We start from the raw sequence: 12,385 nt of genomic DNA, 5'->3' as shown, positions 1-12,385 counted from the left end.
AGGCTCAGCTATGAGGTCAGATAAGGTTGCTTAGGACTTTATCCAGTTTGGTCTTGAACGTGTTGAAGGAGGAAGACTGTACAACCTCTCTGTTCTACTGTCCTTATTATACTGAAGCTTCTCACATCCAACTAGACACTCTCTTGTTTCCATTTATGCCTCTTGTATCTCCACCTCCTGTCATGCACCACTGGGAAGCACCAGGCTTTGTATTCCGATATGTACTGCAAGCTGCTGCTAGTTCCCCTTCAAAGTTGCTTCTTCTCTAGGCTGAATAAGCCCAGTTTCCTCAGCCTCTCCTCAAAGGGCAAGTACTCCTGCCCCTGGTGAGTTTGATGGCCCTCCACTAAACTTGCTCACTATTGAAAGAACACTCTCTCTTGTACTGGGGTCTAAAAATCATACCCAGGGAGCTGGACACAATCCAGTGAGTGCCAAGTAGGGGTGGACAATCACTTTCCTCAATCTCTTGGCTCTGTTGCTCTTAATACAGCCCAGGACACTCCTGACTGTCTAAGTTGCCAGGGCACCCTGCTGGCTCATTCTCAGCTCACTCTCTGCCAAGACCCTCTGGGCCTTCTCAGCAAAGCAGCTCTCAAGGCAGACAGTCCCAGCATGTTTTGTAGCAAGTGGTTGTTCCTTTCCACATGCAGAACTTGGCATTTCCCTTGCTGAATTTCTTAAAACAGGCCTGACAGTCCATTTACACAGCTTGTCAAGGTCCCTCCGAATGGCAGCACTGCCTGAAGCATATCTACTGATCCCCCCAATTTGGGGCCATTTGCAAACTCGATCAGCGTGCTCTCTAGTGCATCACTGATGTACAAAAGAAATCTGAACTCCAGGAATCCAGCCTGAAGAGTGCTAAAACCTCTCAGCTATCATCAATTACAATGAAACAAAAGGGCTCTTCAATTCCCAAGACAGAAAGGAAAAAACAAACATAACCTCCACGCAGTACCTATTTCAGCATTCCTCAAGTTCTTTATAACTAATAAAATCATTAAAGGAAAAAGAAAACAGAGGCATATAATGCCTGAAGACATCTCCTCTACTACCAGTCCACAAATGAGCATGGAAATTTTATTTGTCCTAAAGACAGATACAAATGTGGGAACTTTGATGAGTACATCTCCTGACCTGAACAGGGCTTTTAAACAATGAAAAACAGTGTAGATATTCAGTGTAGACATGTCATGTAGACAAAGTGTAGAGGCTGAAACTTTCAGTGTCAGGACAAGCTAAAACACTTAAAATACCAACACAGTCTCTGACTTTTAATGTTTCTTATTACAAATGCATAATATTTAAAAATATTAATTAGTTTTACATACTACAGTTTTCTGTTAACTCAGTACCAGTAGTCTAATCTACCTGCTAACCGCCCAAGCTGAATAAAAATGTGTCTCTCGGAACTGAGTGGATAAGGTGAAGCTGTCAATTATAAACTCTTGACAGGTGGCTTCAGTTATACTTTCAGTTAGTACAGTTATAATCAAACCAGCTGAGTAAGTTACTTTTGCTCCAGCAGCAACTAATAACCTTAGTACTTTTATCAACATTCCTCTCATAAGAAGTCTTACACTGAAACTAAAACACAGCTATTCTAGTCACTAAGAAGAAAATTAACTCTATCCTAGCAAAACCAGGACAAATGTATACTAACTTTAAGCAACGATCAAAAACAGGTCACACTGTCCTTCAGAAGGCAAGAGAGAAAGTTCATGAGCTAGCTTTCAGACAGACCCTGATACCCTACCATAGAAATGGGATCTATAAAAGCAGTTTCTGGGGATTGCCTGTTTCCACTTTAATTTAAGTCCATTTCCATTTTGGAGTAACAGAAGAACATATTTAATAAATAAATAAATATATATTTACTATCAATACTGACACAAAGCAAACACTCAATTCAATAACAAAGGACCCATGCAAAACATGTAAATAAATAAAAAGCACCCAAAGCCTGCTCTCAATCTTATTTATAAAATCAAGACCATCAAAATAGGGACCTCCAGGATAATAAACATCATAGATGTGTTAATATTTGTATATCATACAACATGTTTCATGTTTGAAATGCTACTGTATAGAATACCTTTCCTTGATTTTCCTGTTCTTGATGTCTGGTTAGGAGATTGGTGCATTCCTATATTCATTTAGGAAAAGGCATGGAAAGGACAGACGAAACAATTACGTCAGAATAAATTTTAATTCCCAGAAATTTGGAAAACATAAGCAGCAAATCAATAAGGCTATAGCAGTGAAAGAATGCACTGTGACTATCAGCCTACTCTACAGTTGTAAGTGCTAGAAACAAAACCAATCACAATCTACAGAACTCTACTTTCAAGGGACAGTGTCAAACAGTGCTACTTAATTTACTTGCTCCATGTAAAATATCCATATTTCAACATTTTGAAATAGTGAAACAGATTGTCAGAAATTTACTCTACTGCCAACTTTATATTTCCCTCAACTTGACTAGTCCTTGTCTAGCACAGACTGCAAATGCAATTTGTTCACATTTGTAGAGTGCTTTATACATACAGCACACTTAAAATCCCTCCCTTTAAGCATCCCAAAAATCCTTAGGTGCCAACAACTAAACCTTGGAGATACACTATCCAGAAATTTTGAGGGAAATCTTGGCTGTCAGGACTCACACCATTGTGCATCTTTGAGCCATTGTTATTTACACTCACTCAACTCAAGTTATGGTTTTAGCATGTTTGTTATCTCTCACTAAAAAAGCAATCCAGAAACTTGTTGCCTTAAACCAGCTCACCTTAGAAGTTGTGTCAATCGGTGCCTGATGCAACACAGGCCTCTCCTACCTCAGTTTGAAGATAAGAGGGTCCTGCTTATATTGATTTGGCCATGCTGAACTGGTCACGCACAGAAACTATGCCACCAGCCAGAACACAGACGTGACCAGCTGTCAGAATGAATAGCCTGGCCACAATTGGACCAAAACTGGGTGCACTGACTGGTGTGAGTGTCATGCATCTGTGTTTGTGTGCATATGCATACCTGTGTGTTGTGGAACAGAAGTTTTATAATACAAATCATTACCCACCTGCTCTACCCATCCTACTTAGTAAAATCTTGCATTTTAAATCAACAAATGGTGCAGCTCTGTTATTGCAGCTACCCAACACCAAATTTCTTTGTGACAAAGCCATAACATTTGTGTCAGCAGAAGAGAGCCCTGTTTATATTGATTTTATCACAAATACATGGAATGCATGTGGCCAAAGGAATTCTATAAAAAACACACACTTAAAGAGTTAAGAAAGGACCTCAAGATGGTTTCTCATCCCTTCCCTATTTCTCAGTTTTCTTAAGAGGTGATACAGGACAACTTTTCCTAATCTCAAGAGACGTAAATCACACTGAAGCACTCATTTCTTTTCCAGGAACTCTATAGTGAAAAACCAACAGTTTCTGCAGGGACTCACACAAACAATGAAGGAACAATACACTAATATGCAGTGCAGTAGCTAAAAAAAGCTGTTACTGCATAATTATTTTTTGCCAAATAAATTCTAACTTCAAATCTAAGAAGTCTGTCATTCAATATGCTAGTGCTGGAAACCATTCACTTGGAGGTTTTTGCAAACCTATCTGTGATTAATGAAAAGGTTCATGTTCTGACAAAAAGTAAACATTCAAATCAGCATTAAATATTAAATAAGCTTAAATATTATGCTGACTTGGTCATTAGAGAGGAATATTTTGAATAATGTTCAACAGGTGCAAAAGCAGCAAAAGAAATAAGGACAACAATGAAGATCCCAGAAAAATAGTACAGAAGAGCAAAAGAAAATAATTTCAGAGTGGGTGTTTCTCTGGTCTCTCAAGATCATCCCAGCTACTCCTCTAAAAGAGGCTTTGAAGCCTGTTACTGCAGCACATCAAAGGGACTCTCATGATGCAGGACCTGTGCTTTGTGGGTGCAAGTCAGAGACTGCAGAATTAATACCAATAAGCATTTTCTACGTGCTACTAACCTCCCTCGCTCACCATGCTGGGGTCATCTTTTAAGAGACTGAGCACAAGGAGAAAAGCATTCATCCTACTCAGAAGAAAAACAAGCCTAATAGAAACAGACTGAGAACAGAGCATATTCCTCCTCCTCCTAAGTCCTTAACCCACTAACATTCTCTTCACACTTACTATGCCTCTTCAAATGAAGTTCCCATAATATTGGGGACTTATATTAGTAATATTATAATTTTCAAGGAACGAGGCAAATTATTTGATTCAAGAACCCATATTTCCCTGAGGGTGTGTGAGTTTCTGAATCACATAACAGTACTATTCTTCAAGCCACATATTTTAAAATAACCTAGGCCTATCAGCTATTATAACATGGTACCACAAGAATTATCTACATGCACAGGTGGTTGTAACAGATTGCTGTTTCAGTGAAAGCAACATTTTGATGATTAAACTACCTGCACCAATCCCTTTCCAGGGGTAAAATAATAATAATAATAATAATCATCATCATCATCCTTTCTTCAATCTATCAAGAAGCTTTACCAACCTTACACTAAACCAAAGCAGATGTTCATAAGTCAAAGGAACAAAGTTCGCCTCTAAATTAAATCCCCGTATCTGGGAAAAGTCAATGAAGAAAAACATCCTGTGTTTTGCTCATATTTATTGACATATTTAAAAAAAGGAGTAATGGAACATTGTCTACTGCCCATTTGCCACATAGTTCTGGTATAACAACCTTAAAAAACCAGAAAGAACTAGACCTCCCACTATAGGGCCTGACATGTAAAGTGTAAGACAAACAATTTTGTTTAGATTAAAATACTAATTTTTAAGATTCATCTGGGGCTATGTGAGCTCATAAGCATAGACTGGATTTTAAAAACTCACTGAAAGAGTTAATTTTTTGATCACAATGCAATTTAATTATTTTTCTGGATCAGAAGGTAATATAGATTTTTTTGAAGTTTATTTCATAAAATTACTGAACACGGAAGAAAAGCAGTATTTTAATTGTAAATCAAACTATGTCCATGAAAAGACAGGACACACAGACACTGCATTGTTGTTGCTAACAAAGTTACTTTTCAAGACAATTTCTCCTAAATATGTCTCTACAGTACCTACATGGAAACAATTGTAATTGATGCTTAGAAATAAGATGGCTCACTAAAAGGAGCTTAGTGCAGGTGAAACTATCAACATCAAAACAAAGACACACAGACTCAGTGGAAATCAACGAGACTTATCTTCCTGCTAACTCATCTGTTGCTTCTCAACTACAGAAATACGAACAACTACTCAGGATGAACCTACAGCTTTTTCAATTGGATTTTCACAATCTGAATAGCCATCTATAGGTAAAAGTACAAAAAAACCAACACCACCCTTGCACCTTCCCCTTCTTTCTCTATAGGAAAACCTACATAGATGGGCAATTTGACAGGCAGAAGGCAACAACCCTGTAAGTGGACATGTCGCACACAAATCACAACCACCTTCACAGCCTGACAAGAAGCGACAAATAAGCACATTCACAAAGCTTCTTGTGCTGCCCCATCTGACACCTTCACTAAAGTCAATGCTGAACACAGGAAGCGTTAACAATACAAACCACCTAAAGAAAAAGCCACAGTAATTTTCCTCATTAGCTCCTCCAGGCTTAAGGATCCTACCTCCTCTGTCCACAGCAGGTGCACCCAACGTAAAGCCAGCAGCTCCTGCCCGGTGAGGAGTGCTAAGTACCATGATGCCTTGTCCACCGCCTGCAGAAGCTTCTCCTGTGTTTTCCCAGTCTGCGTATTCTGACAGTTGTTTACTAAGGCTATACAGAGAAAGAGAGGAAATATATTTAGTAAAAATAACCACATACTTGCATATACATTTTAATGGAATAGTTAACAGCCACTTATTATCCATCTTACACATATTCAGTCACATTAATTCGTATATTTGTATCCATTTGCTAAGGGTAATATACACAGAACTTATTGCATGACTATTACATACTTCAGTACTCACTACAATCATTCTATAGATGCATATTCATACCTATGAAGTTATTAACTCCTGCTTAGTACATTTTTTTCGGCCTAGCTTTTAAGCACACTTAACCACCTTATAGAAGGAACACCCATAGGTACAAAGCTATGCATAGAAGGAGTAAAACCGCTTAAGATTTTTAAAAAAGGGATATCAGTTAGATCTCCACTGAAACAAAAGGCTGGTAGTTCCTGGACACTGTAGATGAAGTCAGTAAGGATAACACTGCTGGTCTAGGGAGAGGGTTTACATGTATTTCAGTTTGCCAAGTTCCACCTCTGGATAACCATGGGCTACAGACACTTTTTAGAGTTTATATTAGGCCAACGTGAGCGTAGCAACAGAAACTGAAATCTAATGGAGAACTCCAGGTGGAAATTTTCCTTGACTTCCAAATTAACACTAGACACGGGAATGATACATATCAGAAAACATCACTGAGCACAGCTTCAAGTCAGGTCTCAATACACCATTAAACCTTGGTGCTGCTACCAAAAATGTTCAAAAGCCACACTGATAACTGACAACTTATTCTAACGATAAAGTTAAAAATTTACCTAGAATGTCCATGAATAACAGCATAATCCTCAGCTGTCCATCCATTAATGTCTTTATGGGAAACATCAGCACCATACCGAAGAAGAATTTTTATCAAATTAAGCTCCCCACTAGAAGCAGCAGTCATAAGTGAGGTTCTGAAACATCCAAAATATGATATGAAATAGATCGTTTTACACTGACACTGTAATTATTTTTATTCCTACTTGCTCTCAAGAAAAGCATTTTCCACATTAATTTAAAGAAAAAGCAGTTTTCATTAAGTATTAAGAGCAAAAATAAATGGGAGAGGAAGGCAAAATAATTAAATGTCCAATCTTCAGGCAAAGCTTCCACATAGACAAAACTCACATACAAACTATGCTGCTACCCAGGAGACAGTTTTTCAAATTGAGGCAACACTGCTGAGCTAATGGCACATTTCCTGCCAGAAGGGCCATCACAGACAACGCCTTCTTGCAATCCTCAACATGGGAGGCATTCACCTAGGTATGACAGCAGTCAAGTGCAGACCTGCTTTCACAGGTCACACAGAAATAGCTCCTTCTGTGTGGCTCCTTGGTTTTTTTCAGAGCTTATTCCAATGCCTCTCATCAATTCAACATAAAGAATACTGAACAGACCCATGTAGAGTTTTAACAAACCCCTCACCGTTCACACTGATCTCGAGCATGCACATCAGCTCCTTTTTTAAGAAGAAACTCTACTGCCTCTTCATGATGTTCGGAGACAGCAAGAATAAGCGGGGTATATCCCTCCTTAAAGGATAGATGAATACATGGAGTTAAAAATCAAAAAACCCTTCAAGAGAAATATTAATGCAACTTTTTGAAAGACCTTTTTAAACAAATTTGAAATACCTTATTCTGAGCATCAATATTGGCATTATGCTCGAGTAACAGCCCCGCTATAGTTGTATTTGGAGATAGAACTGCCAGGTGAAGGGCAGTGTTGCCATCAGCATCTGCCAGATTTGGATCAGCACCATGCTCTAGCAGAATGGCCACACATTCTTCTTGCTGGCACTGTACTGCCTGGAAATAACACACAAAAAAGAAAGACAGACTTCCAACATTTATATTTCACTCTGTCACAACTCACCCAGCTGCTGAACGGTGGGAAAGAAGAGCACTTTCAAACATGAGCTAACACAGGTCTATTCCATGGCAACCACAATATGCATGTTTCTACACAGGTCTATGGAAAGAATCCTGCAAGATACGTCATTTAGTGCATAATCAACAGGCCTCACTTACAACAACACAACATATTCCACATACCTTCATCAGCGGTGATCTGTTATCATTATCAAAAAGATTTAGCTTACACTTGTTTTCAACTAGATACGTAACGACGTCCACGTGGCCGTTCGCACAAGCGAGATGCAGAGGTGTCCTAAAAATTAAATATATTAAATTAGCACAGACAGACAACTAAAGAAATAATTTCAGACTGTGATAAATGGATATGACCACAAGTTTCACTTTGCAAAAAGCAAGCTTAAGAAAAGGTTTCTCATTGTATTACCAGTAACAGCAGTTGCACATGAAATGCCCGAGGCTGGTCAGCAAAAACCCTCCACAGTGTCCTCTTAGCAAGGCAATGTTTCCTTCACTGTAGAACTGAATCTGGACAAATAGATTCCTGTGACCAGACACTGGTCACTGCCTCCAGGAGGACTATCACATGGCACAGCAACAAAGACCAAGCTTGGGAATCTGAGGATTATGGCAAGTAAACCTCTAAGTTTTTCTATGATCATTCATGTGCCACAAGTGTATCAGAAACGTAGGAGATGGGTTTTATAGCAAGAACATTAGTGTTTCTCTGCACTTTGAGAATTTCTGCTTCTTCTTGAGCTTGCTTACTATTGTAGCAAAAACAAGAACACGCTTGCACCAAAGTGCCTCCGATAACACGTAGCAAAGTAGGCAGCAGAACACTGTAACCCTGACTACAGGAAGGTAATATCTGATCTTCCTGACACGTGTAACGAGCATAGTCAGAAAAAGTGTACTACAGAGGAAGTCCTCTCCAGGGAAGGAATACTGTATTTTCACAATACATCACCAGCAGGGGAAAATGAAACTTTTTTTCTTAAAGTTAAAGCCTTGCCAGAAAGAAAAGGGCTCCTTCAAACCACAGAACATGTTAGGTCTGACGTCAAGTAACCAGCCTCCTTGTACCCAAAGACACAATCACCCAGAAAGTACTTGCATGTGCTTCCCTCTAAATCACAGGCACAAAGCAGCACAAGCTTCACTTTGTGCAAAAGGCAAAACGCTTGCTGCTCTGCAGGACACCTGTCCCAACAGAGCAGGAGACAAGTCGGGATCTTCCTCCCTTGAAGGTGACACAACAAAAATCCTGCAGTTCCTCAAGTACTGAGGGGAACGCCAGCACTAGTTTTGAAGCGCATCACTGTGTGTAGGTCCTTCTCTGTATTTAGGAAAGCTCAGCTAACTGTGCAATTGTTCTGGTACCTTGCTGAGAGACAGGAGCACAATGGCTCACTGGCTAGGTGGGAATGGAAAGGGAGAGGTATATAAATGCAGAAGCATGTGATGCAGAAACACACTAATTTGTAATGCAGATACTTCCTGTTACAGGGCAGCTGATGAGCCTCCTCCGTGGCAACAAGGAGAAGGACAAGAAAAACACACAAAACTTCAAAGAACTTGTAATGTCTTGCTACTGACAGGGAACAGACTGAAGCATCAACAGAAGAGTCCCTCAAGAACAACCACCACCACTTTTTCAGAAATTCCCATGTAAGTATGCAGGATCCTTCATCTCTGAAGAAATGACTGCCTGAGTTTTGTAGTAGTCAGGGTCAGGCGGCCGGAAGATGTCGCGCTGTATGGAAAGATAGGGCCCCTCTTCATGATGTAAGCAGGCAGAAGTGACGTTGTGAACCCCAGCTATATAATGCTGTGTCACCTATCAATAAACGCCATTTGCCGTCCACCACATTGGTGTTTGTGAGCTGATGGACCGACCAACCTGGGGTTAGTTGCCGTGCCGTTCCTGAACCAGGTCGCCACGCCTCAGCGGAAGGCAACGGAGTTTATCTGAAAGCTAACCAGGACTGGTTATGAAGGAGTCTGCAATCATCTAAAAGCTGCTACTACCAAGCACTAGGAAACATGACAAAACTGAAGAAGTCACTATCAGCTTTGCAAACACAAAAGTCTTTAGAAAACCCGTGGACTCATTGCCACCCTCCTCAACCAAGCCTCTCAGTCTGCCAACAGGAAAGGAGACGGCTCTGCTTGGAGCGAGGCGTGCTGAGCTCCACAGAAGATCCACTTCAGGGAACAGGCGGTCAGAGAACCTCACAGTGTTCAGAGCTGCCTGTCCATGCAAGAGGCCTACAGTAACACCAAAGCTTATTCTGCCACCCAGTCCTGGGGACCCTGCCCAGACTCTGTTCCTCCTGACGCTGCAATCCTACGCAGATCACCCATGGAGTAGAAGACAACTGCTGATGCCTGAGCCCCTGCAAAGCAACCCCATTAGGAGACCACAGCGAAAACAGCAGGCTGGCAGCACATACTTCCAATGACACTTGAGCCAACAGCCCAGCAGCTACAAGCTAAGCAAGGAAAGGCTCTAGAGTTCACTCTGACAGGCAGCTGACAGGGTAAATCTCTCTTAGTGATTAGCTTTGACCCAGGATTCATGACCAGCCGGCATCATGCCTACAGTGCTTCCAACACTATGCTGAGTTTTGCCCATCTCAGCAAAGCTAAAGGCTTAGCTAGATCACCTCTGAAAAGCTGCCTGCTCCTAACTGATGCTGTTCCAAGTACATTTTTGGGAGGTCCTAAGGGCTACAGGACTCTCTTTATGGAAGGAGCCTGTAGGCGTGATACTTGCCGCACCCCTGGTGCGGGATTTTGCTTTTGGAAATCCTGAACAGAACTGAGACATTCCTACGAACAATACACACATTTGAGCCATTACTTCCCACATTTCCTATTCTTCACTTCCATTTCCAATGATGTCAGCCCTTCCAGTCCCTGAAGGACACAATGAAACTCTGAAACACAATTGCATCTGATGGTCAATCACGACACACATCACACCCACAAGCACAGGTGGGCCTGCAATCCTCATGGCTGGTATAGTGTACAGGGGCTACATCAAGCAGGCAGACTGTCCAACGAGTCCCTCTCAGGTAAGCTGTTCAGCACTCAAGCACTGTCATGCCAAAACCACTGCAGTGCTCTATCATACGTACATGGCCTTGTCTCTTGTTTATTTCACAGTGTGTTACTTTGTTTGCCCAGTTATAACACTGATAACAGCATGACACACAGAAGGAAACCTTTCCAGAGGAAACAAAGCTTTCTAGATGAGATGAACTTAAAATGCAAAAACTAGCCACCTTTCATACCAGGGTCTGCTAAGACCTGATGACTGACTGAATCAGCCACAGTGAAAGAAAAGGTAGTAAGAAAAAAAAAAGACACATTCAGCAGCTATCTCTGTAAATGCCATTGGGCACCTTGACTCAGGCAGCTGGAGTGCGCACAAAATGCACTCAATCCACCTTAAACTGCATTCCCCACTTCCAACTGCATAAACAAATGCTGACTGGCAACACTCAGGCTCATAACCCACATTACTAAAGTGCATGCTTACTGTGCTCTTCCTTGCTTCTCCTACAAATCTAGTTATTTTCAGGGCAATAAGCTAGCTGGCTGGCAAAACTCCAGCCTTCAGGATAAATAGCCTAGGAAGCTAGGCTACCTTGATAAAACCAGCATCTCTTCAGAATATCATAAAGGTTTTGACTCTGAGTCTTTTCAAACAAGGTATTAAAGGGCCAAAACATACAAGACCCAAAAAACTTCAGCCGATTCCCTTATGATGGATTACTAGGAGCTATGTTACAGTCCAGGGCTTCTCACAGAATCACAGAATGTTGGGGATTGGAAGGGACCTTGAAAGATCATCTAGTCCAATTCCCCTGCTGGAGCAGGAACACCTAAATAAGACTACACAGGAAGGTGTCCAGGTGGGTCTAGAATGTCTCCAGAGAAGGAGACTCCACAACCTCCCCGGGCAGCCTGTCCCAGTGCTCTGTCACCCTCACTGTAAAGAAGTTTCTTCTCAAGTTTAAGTGGAACCTCCTGTGTTCCAGCTTACACCCATTACCCCTTGTCCTACCATTGGGCATCACTGAGAAGAGTGATGGCTCCATCCTCCTGACATTCACTCTTAACATATTTATAAACATTAACGAGGTCTCCCCTCAGTCTCCTCTTCTCCAAGCTAAAGATATAACTGCCAAGTAATTGCTGTGCTTGACTCAAAAACCCACACAGTAACACTTGCCAGAAGAAGCAGCTTCTCCTGGTAGTCGCTGCCCACATCTTCCAGTCCAAGGTACTGACAAGCGGTAGCAAAGATTCACAGCAAACAACTAAGTAACTGCCACCTAAAATCAGACTGTTGCTCTGGCTGCCACATCACAGTCACAAAAGGCACATCAGGCAACTGTGCATGCAGCATCAATGAACAACACACTTATCCTGCGCTACAACTCCTTCCTAACTGCAGTGCTTACCTCTCCTTAAGTTAGTCCCAGTGGAGGCTGTGCGGCTGTCTCTGCCCAACTACTAAACCTGCCGGCTGAGCCCTCGGAGAAGCCCAGAAATGCACTCGATTGCACTGTGACTTCAAAGCATGGCTGGAGAATGGCCGTGAGGCTCCTTCCGACACCCACCTTTGTCAGGCTGCTGCCAGCTCCCTTCCACTCCAGGCAAGGAAA

At 41.5% G+C, this 12,385-nt stretch overlaps 1 protein-coding gene across 1 annotated transcript in view; it reads right to left on the bottom strand.

The window, feature by feature from the left end:
- ANKRD26 (ankyrin repeat domain 26) overlaps positions 1–9,563 on the bottom strand; it is a gene marked incomplete at its 3' end in the record, with an annotated part of 40,772 nt that extends 31,209 nt beyond the window's left edge. Inside the window, exons 1-7 of the mRNA XM_029085392.1 lie at positions 9,547–9,563; positions 7,887–8,001; positions 7,467–7,640; positions 7,258–7,364; positions 6,606–6,743; positions 5,682–5,830; positions 2,099–2,149 (exon numbers count right to left, since the gene is read on the bottom strand). Coding sequence (XP_028941225.1) covers positions 2,099–2,149; positions 5,682–5,830; positions 6,606–6,743; positions 7,258–7,364; positions 7,467–7,640; positions 7,887–8,001; positions 9,547–9,563 — 751 coding nt within the window. The remainder of the gene's footprint in view (positions 1–2,098; positions 2,150–5,681; positions 5,831–6,605; positions 6,744–7,257; positions 7,365–7,466; positions 7,641–7,886; positions 8,002–9,546) is intronic.
- Positions 9,564–12,385: the final 2,822 nt, after the last annotated feature.

Source organism: Antrostomus carolinensis, unplaced genomic scaffold (assembly GCF_000700745.2).
Source record: "Antrostomus carolinensis isolate BGI_N321 unplaced genomic scaffold, ASM70074v2 scaffold6046, whole genome shotgun sequence".
Classification (NCBI taxonomy): Eukaryota; Metazoa; Chordata; class Aves; order Caprimulgiformes; family Caprimulgidae; genus Antrostomus; species Antrostomus carolinensis.
This window is presented reverse-complemented; position numbering and strand designations above follow the sequence as displayed.